This window comes from Piliocolobus tephrosceles, chromosome 11, assembly GCF_002776525.5.
Source record: "Piliocolobus tephrosceles isolate RC106 chromosome 11, ASM277652v3, whole genome shotgun sequence".
In the NCBI taxonomy this organism is placed as follows: Eukaryota; Metazoa; Chordata; class Mammalia; order Primates; family Cercopithecidae; genus Piliocolobus; species Piliocolobus tephrosceles.
Window position 1 is genome coordinate 88,225,117 of NC_045444.1, and position 13,998 is coordinate 88,239,114.

Here is a 13,998-nt window from a genome sequence, read left to right on the forward strand (position 1 = left end):
TATTCCAAGCTGCTAGTCACAGAGAAAACAAGCAGATGAGATGAATGTGATAGAAAGGACTAGAGTTAGTTTTGGGGTCATCTGTAGCCAACATTCCATTTTGTGAAGGTCAGTAATCTGAATCCTTTTTAATTTGAGCACATTGGGGAACAGCTGAATACCCATACTGAGGCATAATTTAGGCTGTCAAATGTCTCCTGTCAATATACATATTGTCATCTGATGTAAGGCAAAGAGACAGTCACTCCTGCTTCTTTATATCCCTACCTCCCAACATGGTGTCTTAATGCATGATGATCATGCAGTAAATCTTTAGTGATGAGAACACGACTTTAAGCAAAGCTGTATGATCTGCTTCAGAACAAGTGAGTCAGTAAGAATGCAGGCCCAGGACCATAGGAATGTATTACAGTTTTGCCCAAGAAACCACAAACGTTGGAAACACTCAGAGTTCTTTCTTGTATACATCAGCTGGTATCATGCAATGGGACATATATCTGACTCTTCCCTGTTCTTTCCCTTATCTGTCCTGCACGTATCCATACCTCTTCCATCCACCTCTTCTCCCCACCTCACCTGTCTTTTTCTTTGTTTGGCTTTATATAGGTACTGGGAGTTCCTACAGAGGATACTTGGCCGGGAGTCTCCAAGCTACCTAACTACAATCCAGGTAACATTGATCTGAGCTTCCAAATACTCTGAGAATTAATAATGTAAGGAGAGCACTGGCCACACTAACAGGGCGTTCTTCTTGTATTGTGAACTCAGCAGCAAAGATGGGTGTAGAGGAATTTCTACATTCATATATTCCCTGACTAATCTTTGTATGAGGAAGACACTGAAATAGTAATTGAGGTTAGACCAGTTCCCCAGCTCTGTAAAACAAGTAGAAAGCTGAATATAATTTGAAATGACTATTACTGCAGATTCCACATCCATTGTCAAATACCCAATGGCTCAAAAGAACAACTCAAAAGATGGGCTCACTTTTGGGCCCCCTGACTGTCATAAGTTTATTGATTAGATTGTTAAATTTCATAAGTACAAAAAGAAAGCTAATGCAACAGAACACAGGTAGAGGCTCGCTAGGCCTAGGACATGCCAAGTAAGCTGTCTCTAGGTTGTACTTACTAAGAGTTCATTCATTGCCTGTAAACCTGACACTTGGTCATTTTCTCTCACACATTTGGTCTTTCAAGACTGGCTTCTGGGATGGATTTAGAAGTGCTAGAAGTGTTATCCATGGGGGAATTCTTTGAGAAGTTGTTGCAAGGCCACATCGGAGGGATCAGATTAAGCAGTAGTCACTTCAAGGATGTTGAGACAGCAGGGAGGAGACAGGCACTGAACTACAGGATGGAGGATCATATTAGAAGCTGAAGCAGCAAATAAAGACCATGCCAAAGCTGAGCTCTCACTGGCAGGGTTAAAGGGGAGGTAGAAAGGTTCAGATAAGGACAAGGTTAGGGTGGATATGCTCCAAGCCAGATTTTCTAGTCTATAATTGTTTCATTACTAAAAACGAAATCTTCCCAAATTATTGTCCTAACTAACTTTTTTTTTTTTTTTTTTTTGAGATGGAGTTTTGCTCTTATCGCCCAGGCTGGAGTGCAGTGGCACAATCTCAGCTCACTGCAACCTCCGCCTCCTGGGTTCAAGCGATTCTCCTGCCTCAGCCTCCCCGAGTAGCTGGGACTACAGGCACCCGCCACCATGCCCAGCTAATTTTTTGTATTTTTAGTAGAGATGAGGTTTCACTATGTCGGCCACACTGGTCTCGAACTCCTGACCTCAGGTGATCCACTTGTTTCAGCCTCCCAAAGTGCTGGGAGTACAGCCATGAGCCACTGCACCTGGCCTGCTGTCCTTACTAACTTTAGTATGAGATTATCCTGGAAGGGTTTCATAAGAGCAAGAAATTTTTGGTAGAGTTAAAATGTGATTAAAGAAGAAAATAAAAGACATAGGGAGTTGGGGACTTTTTTTTTTCTTCTTTTCTTCAGCATCCAATACTTTTGCTTACAGCTATCCATAGGGATCAGGCATCTTGAACCACCAGGATTATGGAAGCCCTACAGCAAGCTAAAGACTAATTGTAAAGTCCTTTCTGCTGCTGTGTGAATGGTTATATCCATTACTAAAGGCCTTAAAATCATTTGCAAATGGTTTATGATTTCTAACTATTTTTCTAGAGTTTAACACCGGAGAAAAATGCCATTCTCTAGTCACAGGGCTTGGAATAGTGCCTATTTCCATTGGTCTGAGATAGAGAAAAAAGAACAAGTTTCTTGTGTAGCCATGGTCCAGTCTGCAAATTGTTCCTATCTCCAGTTGCCATGGTTTCCAGGAGAACTTGGCTCTCATCTTTTCCTGCCCTGCCTGTACTTCTCCCTGTCCACTCTGTTCTCTATTTTCTGTCAGCTTCCTAACTGAGGATGCCAGCAGAAGTTCAGAGTCACAGATGGATTGTAGGAAACAATTTGGATGATGCCAACACAAAGCTACTGTGGTGGGCATATGCTGCTCCCCCAAACTTCAGACACTTGGGTTTCAGGTTGGTTCAGGCAATCAACAGTGATCCTTAATACAAAATGTCTTGGTGAGAGCAATAATCATAGAAACTTGGCCAAAGTGCCTCCCTGCCAGATTGTGTGCTTAATAAGATAACTGAGTTCCAATAAAACAGAGAAAATATGTTGCATTTAAAAAAATTTCCTGTTGTTTCAAAACAATGTGCAGTTTTTCTATATAAGAAGAAAAGTCTCCAGGCCCAACATCCATAGGGCGCATCATCCATTGTTTTTCTTTTAAGTTTTCAATTTAATTCAAATAGGTCAAAAATTTTCAGGCACCTACTATCTGTCAGTTGCTGTGCCACGTGCTGGGGCTACGTAGATGGAGAGGGTCCATTCTTGAATCTCTAGTGTTTGAGTTTGGATTCATTCATCCACACTCTTTCACCAGTTCTCTTTGTTACTGGGGTGCTCATTTGTGAGCCCTGCTTCCATGGCTTGGGGAGTTTGTGGCTGTGGGCCAGGCTGAGCTTATGGAGCAAAGGGAATTGGAACCTTAGCCATAGCCAAGATGTCTAAACCTGGATTTGGAAATCTTAAAAGTCCAGCCTATCTTGGGCCATGGGGTCAGTACTATCGATAACTCGATCCCAAGGACTGTGTTTTAAAAGGGTCTTCAACATCTGCATTTCAGGAACATCCCCTTACATGAGTCAATAAGTTCCTTTTGAGCCACCCCCTACCCATCCCCATCCCTGCGCTGCTGTGGCTTCTACACACTTGAATGTCAATGATTAAGGGCAAGCTAGGAGCCAGGAAAGTGTCACAGATGAGCACTGTGTCAGCAGCATTCTGGATGAGCTTCCCATTCCTCTCCTTTTCATTCTAAGTAGTCCTAGGAGCCCCCAAACTTTGAATCAGCCAGTACAATTTTGAGGGAGTCCAATTGTCCGAAACTTGGGAGAACCATTCAGTGTCCGTTTACACCCATGCCTCCATTTCTAGGCCTTATCTGGACACCTCTAGGAGGACAGCAAAGTTTCCATTTGTACAGCTTTTAAAAAGTCACCTGATGCTGACCCAGCCGGACAGATTTCTCTGACAGTTAACTGTTTTCTTGGAGCTTTGATGAGCGGGGTTGTAAGTTTTCTAGCCATCAATTCAGATTCTAGAGCCTGATTAAACCTGGGCAAGGTAAGAGGGTTGTGTGATTTTGGAAACTTACTTTTTCCCTCCTTCCTTCCTTCCTTCCTTCCTTCCTTCCTTCCTTCCTTCCTTCCTTCCTCCCTCCATTCCTTCTCTCTCTCTCTTTCACTCCCTCCCTCCCTTCCTTTCTTCCGTCCTTTCTTTCTGTCTCCCCCACTCCCCATTTTAAGCAAGCTGGCTGAGAACTCTGTGTCCTCCACTTCAAAGGGCCAGTTGTCTTATTTTGATGTGGGCAGATTGAAAAGTAGGCTTTGAAAAGTAGGCGCTTTTTTTGTTTAATCTTTTCTCCTGGGATAGCTTTCAGAGCAATATATCCAAGTGTCAGTGAGGGGGTTCTGACGAGCACAGATTCCCAGACTCTCAGCAGGATCATTCTCTAACAGAAATATAAAAGTGAAATATTAAAAACCCTGGAACGTGAACTCCATCTACAGAGTACCCAGTATCTTGCCTGCTTGCACCATGGAGAAAAAAAAATCTTGAAAAAAGAGGGAGGAGAAAAAAAGTGTTTTGAGTTAGAGGTTTACAGGTTTAGTAGAGCATAGTAACATCCCCTCAAAGAAGTGGGTGTTGCTCTGTGACCCCCCAAAACGCTCCTCCTTTGACTCAGCCGCCAGAACACTCACCCTCCTCCGGCAGTACACCCCCTTTTCACATGCTAACTGAGGCGCCCGTGATTGGCTGAACAATAAACTGGTCACACTTGCTAAAGGGCTGCCGTCTTTCACACAATTAACCAAGACACATTAATCAAGCTGGCTGGACGGGGCTGCGCGGGCCTCCTGCAGTGGGGGAGGGGAGAGAGTTTGGTAAGCCTTAATAATACTCCACAGGAAGCAATAGTAAAGAACCGCAAGCTGGAGGAGATTCTGCTATCAGAAAGTCGGAAGAGTTTAAAGCCCCAGTGGATGCCGTAGCTAGAATGGACAGGAGTTGTGGCGCTGAAGATCCCAGAAACTTAGAGCAAATTGAATGCTGGTCTTAGCTAAAATCTGCTAGTAGAAGACAGTACTGTGCATTCAAATGGTGACCCCCAGAGACATTTTTACAAGGTTCCTTTAGCCTTCTTAGCTCTCCCTGCCACTCCCACGAAAACGCACTCAGGAGCCACTTCCCTGTGGAGACACAAGCACTGAGCAGTGGCTATGCCAAACCATACAGTGTAGGTTTCACCATGAGAACCAGTAGAAATGAAGAATATTCAAGAAGCATTCTGAATGAGATTTCCATTCCTTTCCAGTTCATTCAAAGTAGTCATAAGCACCCCTAAACTTTCAATTCAACCAGTACAATTTGAGGGAGCCCAGCTGGGAGCCCAGTCGAGGGTTCTCTCAATTTAGAACCAATTAAGAGAAAGTAGTAACTGGAAAGGTATTGGTTCTAAACTAAGTATCTGAAGGGTATTAAAAATGGTTAATTTTGAGAGAGAAGAAGTTAGCATTTGTATTTTTAATAGTATTTTCTGATTTTTCTTTTTCAAATTCCCTTTAAATAGATGTTTCAATGGCAATGCAGAACTGATAAGATCATACCTTGGAGACCAGTTTGCTACAGAATCGTGTAGGGCTTTTAAGAGAATCAACCAAATATTTAGACATTTCTCAACTAAAGTAAACGGAGGCCTTACTCCTCTGGAGGTTGTCCAGTCACCATCTCATTAGATGCAAAGATCCTGCGATAAAGAGAAACTTTTTTTCCTGCCTACATGATTGCAGCCCAGTTGTGGTTTTTAATGTGTCATTGATTGTTTCATCCAACTCCTTTTGCTCCACTGAAAGGGTCTGTCATAGCTCTGTTTGCTTCCTTAAACACGGTTTTTGAAAGCGCTCACGCTGTGTGAGCTCAAATCCTAGCATTAATGTACTGCTGGGTTCATTTCACCACACTCAAAAGCGCTGAGTTTAAATCCCTCTCAATTCCATTTGAGGCACCAGAAGACTTTATCCTTCTCCACTAATGGTTCCAAGTTTACATCTAGATACTGGGGGTCAAGGACAGGAGAGGATTTAGAAATAACAGTGCATGACATTAGTCAATGCATTTGCCAAATTGGCAATTAGTTCCTGATGTGCGTGCAAAGCATTTTATTCCTGTCTCTTTGATGCCTGTTCCCATAGAGAAGGGAATAGAGTCCACAGAGGACTTCAAACTTTTAAAGAAATATCTGCTGAAAATCATGCCTGATTTGTGACATGAGCTCAGCCGCAGGGAGGCATCCGGGATTATCCTGGTTCTTTTAGTCCCAGGAAAGAACACTGCACGTGGGAAGTTTTTCCACTAGAAGAACGTAATGAAAATCAAAAGGCAGGAAAGCGGTACTAAAAACCCTGCAGGGACCAGAATCAGATGTACCATAAGCGACAGGCCAAGGGACGCCCAGTTGTTTTTCAGTACGCTTGCTTTATCAACTTCTGACCACCAGGTGGAAGCAAGAAACAGCATGGATGGCATACTGCCATCCAACAGCATTGTACTGCAGCAATGCAGCCTTGTTCTAGGAATGACTTATTTTGACCTTAAATCCAGTGTGAGAGCTTCACTGCATCTGAAACCACTATGGGACAGACGATCATTAAAATGATCCTTGTCCCCACTGGGATGATAAAGAGCTATTCTGTTTTGGGCTCAAAGGGTTCTAAGCAAGTCTCTGTGTTTGCTGTGAACACAAGCTAAGGTCTGCACCTGGGTCGGCATCAGCTTGGTTGCAATGAACTGCTAGCCAAGGGAGTTATTCAGTGGGTTGAACTGAGGGGAAAGATATTGATAAGAGAGGCTTTAACTGTGGGCATCAATTCATGTGGAACTGTAGGTCCAAGCTCCCCTTTCACTATCTGGGGTAACTTGAGGAAGTTACTTATTTCCTAGTTCCCTAATCTGCCAAATGGGAGAAATCCTATCATTGTAAAAGTGTTTCCTGTGTGCCAGACACAGAACATACACAATTGCTAATCCCTATTACTGCCTGCCAAGATCAATGCTGGATGGAGTAGCCCAGTTCTACAGATGAGGAAACAGAGGCTTTCTCCTAGGCTCACACAGAGGCGTTTACTTATTGGAAATGGGTGAAATCTGCATCCAAACCTTGTTCTCCTTTCATTAATCATGTTGTATCCCTCTGTCTCATTTCGCAGGATAAGTCTGAAAAATAAATGATATTGAATTGCATCTGCTATAGTGCCTAACTTTTAGTAGGTGCTCAATAAAAGTTAGTTCCCATTCGGTTTTGGTTTTTGGTTTTTCTGTTTGTTTGTTTTTTGTTTTTTGAGATGAAGTCTTGCTTGTCACCCAGGCTGGAGTGCAGTGGCATGATCTCAGTTCACTGTAACCTCCGCCTCCCAGGTTCAAGCAGTTCTCCTGCTTCAGCATCCCTAGTAGGTGGGAATACAGGCACACACCACCAAACCCAGCTAATTTTTGTATTTTTAGTAGAGACAGGGTTTCACCATGTTGGCCAGGCTGGTCGTCTCAAACTCCTGACCTCCAGTGATCTGCCTGCCTCGGCCTCCCAAAGTGCTGGGATTACAGGTGTGAGCCACCGCCCCCATTCGGTTTTGTACACAGTGTGGAAGTTCAGCTGCTCAGTGACTTGCCAGTGGTTCAGACCCAGTGACAGGTGTGTGAGAACAGATGCTATCTCTGCTCCCTTAGAAATCTTGGCTTCCGCCGGGCGCGGTGGCTCAAGCCTGTAATCCCAGCACTTTGGGAAGCCGAGACGGGCGGATCACGAGGTCAGGAGATCGAGACCATCCTGGCTAACACGGTGAAACCCCGTCTCTACTAAAAACTACAAAAAACTAGCCAGGCGAGGTGGTGGCGCCTGTAGTCCCAGCTACCCGGGAGGCTGAGGCAGGAGAATGGCGTGAACCCGGGAGGCGGAGCTTGCAGTGAGCTGAGATCCGGCCACAGCACTCCAGCCTGGGTGACAGAGAGAGACTCCATCTCAAAAAAAAAAAAAGAAAGAAGTCTTGCCTTCCTTATAGAGGTCAACATACCTCCAGGCACCAGAACTGACTTTTGCTTTTACTTGCATGGCCTAAACCTTGCCTGAATCCGCACATCCTAAGAGCTGACTCTCAGTTTTCAAACGCCTACCTAAGTTAGTTGTGCACCTGTTAAGGCTGTTCTTATTTGGTGATGGGTCCGTTCTGCTCCCCGCACCTGGACTGCAGTGATATATCTGCCCACTCTATGCCCACAGTGCCTTTCCCTGGGAGAATCCTTGTCATCTACATGCTACATAATGGGTATCCAGTAAGGGCCACTAAATCACAGACAACATTAGTGTTACCATTGTTAACTTCACCCAAACATGCTATAGTGGAAAGAGTGCTGACGTTTTCTACAGAGCATACCTGACCACTTCTAGTGCTTCTAGTATTTTACACAAGCCCCCTACCTGGCACATAATAAGTAGTCAGTAGATATTTGTGAAATGAAATCAATGACTAAGAGTTAGAAAACCTGAGTTCTAGTTCCAGTTGCACCCTCTTGGACTCTAAATAATTCTTATTGTCTGCTTTGCAAAGAAGAACATATAAGTTATTATTCACCTTATTAATGGTAATAATAATTACGATTTATTGAGGACTAACTATGAGCTAGACACTTTACATATTTTCTTTTACTTTGATTCACAACAGCCCTATCAGATAGAGACAATGTTGTAATCCCTACTTTATTGATGAGAGAGCTGAGGTTTTTTTTTTTTTTTTTTTTTTTGAGATGGAGTCTCGCTGTGTCGCCCAGGCTGGAGTGCTGTGGCCGGATCTCGGCCACTGCAAGCTCCGCCTCCCGGGTTCCCGCCATTCTCCTGCCTCAGCCTCCCGAGTAGCTGGGACTACAGGCGCCGCCACCTCGCCTGGCTAGTTTTTTGTATTTTTTAGTAGAGACGGGGTTTCACCATGTTAGCCAGGATGGTCTCGATCTCCTGACCTCGTGATCCGCCCGTCTCGGCCTCCCAAAGTGCTGGGATTACAGGCTTGAGCCAGAGAGCTGAGGTTTTAAGAGAAGTATGTGACTTGCCCCGGGTCACCTAACCAGGAAGGGGGTGACCCAGAATATCCACACCTGTTGGACTCCAAGGGGGTCATAGCAGTATTCCACTTTACCTTAACTATCAAAGGGCAGATATAATGATTTGGTAATTAAAACAGTGCCCTAGACTGGGAACCGGCCATAAACTTTTGCAGGTTCATTTCCAATTGATTATGTCTTTTCCACCCAGACTTGATTTTAGAGTCTGTGAGCCTGGCGACATATTTCAGGAGTGTAATCTGAGTGGAGTTCCTACCCTGGGACTCCAGCAGCCTCCCTCTCTATAGCTAATGAAGCCACTGGCGTTCACTGAATCTGTGAACCTCGATTGGGCTCATTACTGTCTCAGTTCTGGAGCGCTGCCGAAAGCTCCTGGGGAGTTACTATTAACATCTTTATTAACCCGTCCCCCAAATCAGTCAGAGAAATTAATTTAGATACACAGCCACTTTGATCTTCATTAATGGTTGCTTCTAGTTTCTACATTTATTTTTAGTTTTCTCATCTTTAATTTATTTGATGTCAATTATTAGTTTTTATGGGGGGGAGTAGATTATCTATCTTAAAGTAATTAAGATTAGGAAAAATTGCAAGTGAGTAAAAGCAGGTAAAAAGTATTTTTTCTAAAGTAAAACCCCAAGAATATATACAATTTTAATTTATTAATTAAAAAAATAAATTTTAATGTTAAAAAGAAATAAAAGTAAAGTAAAACTCTGCCATGTTCCTTCCAAGTTGAAGAATAAAAGAGGCCTCAAGGTGCCAAATACCATGTAAATGGCTCACACCAGAGCCTCCTTCTCCATGTTTATGGCCAGTGCCTTGCACCGTCAAGCTCTATAAACACAGAGCTGGGGCCGGGCGTGGTGGCTCAATCCTGTAATCCCAGCACTTTGGGAGGCCAAGGCAGGATCACTTGAGGTCAGGAGTTCGAGATCAGCCTAGCCAACATGGTGAAACCTCATCTCTACTAAAAATACAAAAATTAGCCAGGTGTGGTGGCAGACACCTGTAATCCCAGCTACTTGGGAGATTGAGGCAGGAGAATCGCTTGAACCCAGGAGGCAGAGGCTGCAGTGAGCAAAGATCATGCCACTGCACTCCAGCCTGGGCAACAGAGTGAGACTCCATCTCAGAAAAAAAAACAAAAGAAAAATATACACACACACAGAGCCAGGTACACAAGTGGGCTCACTTGAGTTACTTTAACGTTTTAAAAATAAGTTTTAATATATTTATTTCATTTTTATTTTTCATCCAACCATCTACTTCTTATTTATTCAGCAAATATGTGTTGAATGCTAGGTACTAGGGACTGAGAGAGTAAAAAATAAATATGACACTGGTACCTGCCTTCAAGGAATATAGTCTAGAGGGGGAAATAAATAAATGATACAATGTGGGAAGTATATTACAGCAGCATTGCCTGGGTATCTTTAAGAAACTAGGGAAATCTTGGACTTGGCTGTGACATGACAAGAAAGAATAGGAAAAGAAAAGAAAAGAAGGAACTAGGGAAACGGCCCTCTTAATTTGGGGGATTTAGGGATGGTTTTATTTATTTATTTTTTTGAGATGAAGTCTCACTCTGTCACCCAGGCTGGAGTACAGTGGCATGATCTTGGCTCACTGCAACCTCCACCTCCAGGTTTCAAGCAATTCTCGTGCCTCGGCCTCCCAAGTAGCTGGGATAACAAGCGTGCGGCCCCATGCCCAGCTAATTTTTGTAGTTTTAGTAGTGACGGGGGTTTCACCATGTTGGTCAGGCTGGTCTCGAACTCCTGACCTCAAGTGATCCGCCCACCTCGGTCTTCCAAAGTGCTGGGATTACAGGCATGAGCCACCATGCCTGCCCTAGGGATGGTTTTTAAAGAAAGGGATGTGGGCTTGGCCTTCAAAAGTGCCAGGATTACAGGCATGAGCCACCGCACCCGGCCACTCCTGCTATTTTGTTCAAAGGAAACAAAAGGGGGAAGGAAGAGATTTATAGAGAGAGTAATAAGTATAAGGTTTTAACCTTTTGAGATTAAGGTATCTGTGGAACCACAAAATGGAGATATCTAAAAAGCAAGTAGAAATATAAACTGTGAGTACAGAAGTCCAGCCTAGAAATACAGGAGAAGTCATGTGCCATGTGCTTAAATCGGTATTTAAAGCCTCAGGTGTGAATTCAGTTGCCCAAAGGAAAGTGTGTAGAGAAAGAAGAAAGGACGAGGTAACCCTGTGGGGCCAGTACTATAGGACTAGGTAGAGGGAAGGGAGTCTTTAGAAGCTGAGAAGGAACAGCCAGAGGAGCTAAAGGAGACCAGTAGGTAATCCTAGCAATACCGTGGAAATCATATGGCCACATCACTGGAGGAGGGCTGGGTTCCATGCCTGTGTATTCTCAATGCTGAGCTCAATGACTGCATGTGGTGGCCCTTTAATATGTGTAGGGACTACAGGGAGTGGTCAGTGTCAAATGATGCATCATTAAATACAACACTCACTGAAAAGCATGATCAAGCCATACGTCAAAAATCATTTGTTGGGGCAGACAGAGTTCAGTCACAGTCCTGCCTCTGAGAGAGGGGAGAGTCCTGACTATGCCCATTCCCTCCACCTTCTCCATCCACCAGGAGCAAGGCCTGGTCTCTCCTTCCTTTACAGAGACCTCAGGCACAGGCTTTGGCAGAGGGATATTTTCTCAGAATCCACAGAAAGTTTTGATTCACAATTAGAAAAGTTAATACACTACAAATATGAGTTGGAGGGCCAAGGTTGAACAATGCCAAGGAGTACCCTCAATGAGGATACCAGCTTTTAGAGCATCCTGATGATGCTCAAAGGGGACTCTAAAGCTTGGGAAGGGCCAGGTGTGGTGGCTCACACCTGTAATCCCAGCATTTTGGGAGGCTGAGGCGGGTGGATCACCGTAGGTCAGGAGTTCAAGACCAGCCTGACCAACATGATGAAACCCCGTCTCTAGTAAAAATACGAAAATTAGCCAGGCATGGTGGAGTGTGCCTATAGTCCCAGCTACTCAGGAGGCTGAGGCAGGAGAATCTCTTGAATCTGGGAGGCAGAGGTTGCAGTGAGCCAAGATCATGCCACTGTACTCCAGCCTGGGAGACAGAGCAATATTCCATCTTAAAAAAAAAGAAAAAAAGAAAGAAAAAGCTTGGGAAGCCTTGAGCCAAAGACTAGGGAAACTTCCAAGCCAGTTACCTGAGGAAGAGTGAAGCAAACAGTTGTGAGGACATGAGTGAGTGTGTGTGTGTGTGTGTGTGTGTGTGTGTGTGTTTGGGGTGAGGGTGAAGGGCAGGTAGGAGAAAAAGAGTTACAGATTTTGGCAGTGCAGTTTTTAAGTTACTACTTAAGATAGTGAAATAAGACTAACAACATTATCAACTATTTAAATATATGGTATCTCAAGAATGCATTGTATTCAGGAAATTCCAGAGGTGTAGTTCAGTAGACAGCACTATAAGATAACCTTAAGGTGACTGTGGCAAGACTATAGTAACTAGAAAATGTTTTACCTTGAGCTAAGACTCAAAATGGTGCAGTGATGTTTTACCAATCAATCAACAAATCTCTGTTGACTAAGGTTACCAGACTTGAATTCCATTGTGAAATGAGCTTTATTAAATATTTATGAAAAATGGACTATTTTTACTATGGTAGCAAAAGTTCTGCCCTCATTTTAATTTCACTCCACTTAGTTTGGAAATGTAAGTGTTCTGCTTTATTACTTTCCTTTTGCAACTTTGCTTTTCCTGCCTCGAATTCCAATTGAACTCAAATGAGAACTCTTTTTAGAGAGAACTGCAGAGGGATGAGGAGAAAAATCGGGTCTAATGATTTACTCTCGTCTTTGGAAGGAGAAGGGAAACAAGCTACCTCCAGACCTATTATTTTTAGAGGCGATTGAAGTCAGAGAAACCAGACTCCTCTTGAAATGGTGCTGTGTGAAATGCCTATCTGTTTGTGGATCATTCTCTCACTGATGCTTGCAGCTTACCTACTGGGAAAAATCAATGGGAGAGAGGCAAGGTCATTCAGCCTCAGGTTATCTGCCTGAGTAGGAGGGCAGACCACAAATAGGCGTCGCGCTTTGCTTCTGCTTAATAGCAGCTCCCTAACTGACCCTGGACACATCCATTCCTGTCTCAGCTAATGTAGCTACAAAATAGAGGTGGAAGGGGCGTCAGTACAATCTGTCTACCCCAAACATGGACTCAAGTACAAAATGTTGTTACTCCTGGGGTCCTGGGGCAACTATTACAGGTCATCCTTTTCTGGCAGAATTTATGAGAACTGAATTTTCCCTTGTAGTGCTTACTCTCTCACATCCCTGAACAAACATATTAAGTATGTGTCAGACACTATGTTCTGCAATGTTTATATACATTGATTAATTAAATTCTTACAACAACCTCATTTGAGTTGTTACAGATGAGGAAATGAGCCTCAGAGAAGTGTGTGTCGAGTTGCTGGTGAGTGATAGACCCTGCCCTCTTTGCTAGACCAAAGATCCTCTGTTTTAGCTCCTCACTGGAAAATTCTGGAGATCACTGAACTATTGAAGACATAATAACAGGCCAGGCATGGTGGCTTATGCCTGTAATCCTAACACTTTGGGAGGCTGGGGCTGGAGGATTGCTGGATACCCGAGTATGAGACCATCCTGGGCAACATAGGGAGACCCCATCTCTACAAACATTTTTAAAAATTAGCCGGAAGTGGTGGTGTGCATTTATGGTTCCAACTACTCAGGAGGCCGAGGCAGGAGAATGGCTTGAGACCGGGAGGTCAAGGATGCAGTGAGCTGTGATCACTCTCATGCCATTGCACTCTAGCCTGGGCAACAGAATGAGAACGTCTTTCAAAAACCCAAAGAAACTCGTAATAACAGTACAATAAGTAACCAATGTCTGGACCCTTCCCAGGCTAGTTGAATCAAACCTCAGGGCTTCCTTTCTCGTAAAGATTTCCAGGCAATGCCAGTATGCAGCTCCCCTTGAGAACCTACCTCTCCAAAATGAGAGGTCAAACCCGAAAGAAGAAAAGGAATGAGATTAACACTTACTGAGGCCCTACTACAGGCCACATGCTTAATCTTTTGTAATTTTCCCAGCAACTGGAAAATGATTCCCATTTTACAGATTTGGAAACTTCTCAATTATTTAACCAGAGAGGCCAAGCAATTTCCCTAAAGTCTCAAAGCTTGTAAGTGGCAAAAAGAAGACTTGAGCTTGGGCTC

At 43.8% G+C, this 13,998-nt stretch overlaps 1 protein-coding gene across 2 annotated transcripts in view; it reads left to right on the forward strand.

The window, feature by feature from the left end:
- CDK15 (cyclin dependent kinase 15) overlaps positions 1-13,998 on the forward strand; it is an 88,244-nt gene that overhangs the window by 50,888 nt on the left and 23,358 nt on the right. For both annotated transcript variants that reach the window (XM_026449259.1, XM_026449266.1), the window contains exon 10: positions 607-670. In XM_026449259.1, the coding sequence (XP_026305044.1) occupies positions 607-670 (64 nt within the window). The remainder of the gene's footprint in view (positions 1-606; positions 671-13,998) is intronic.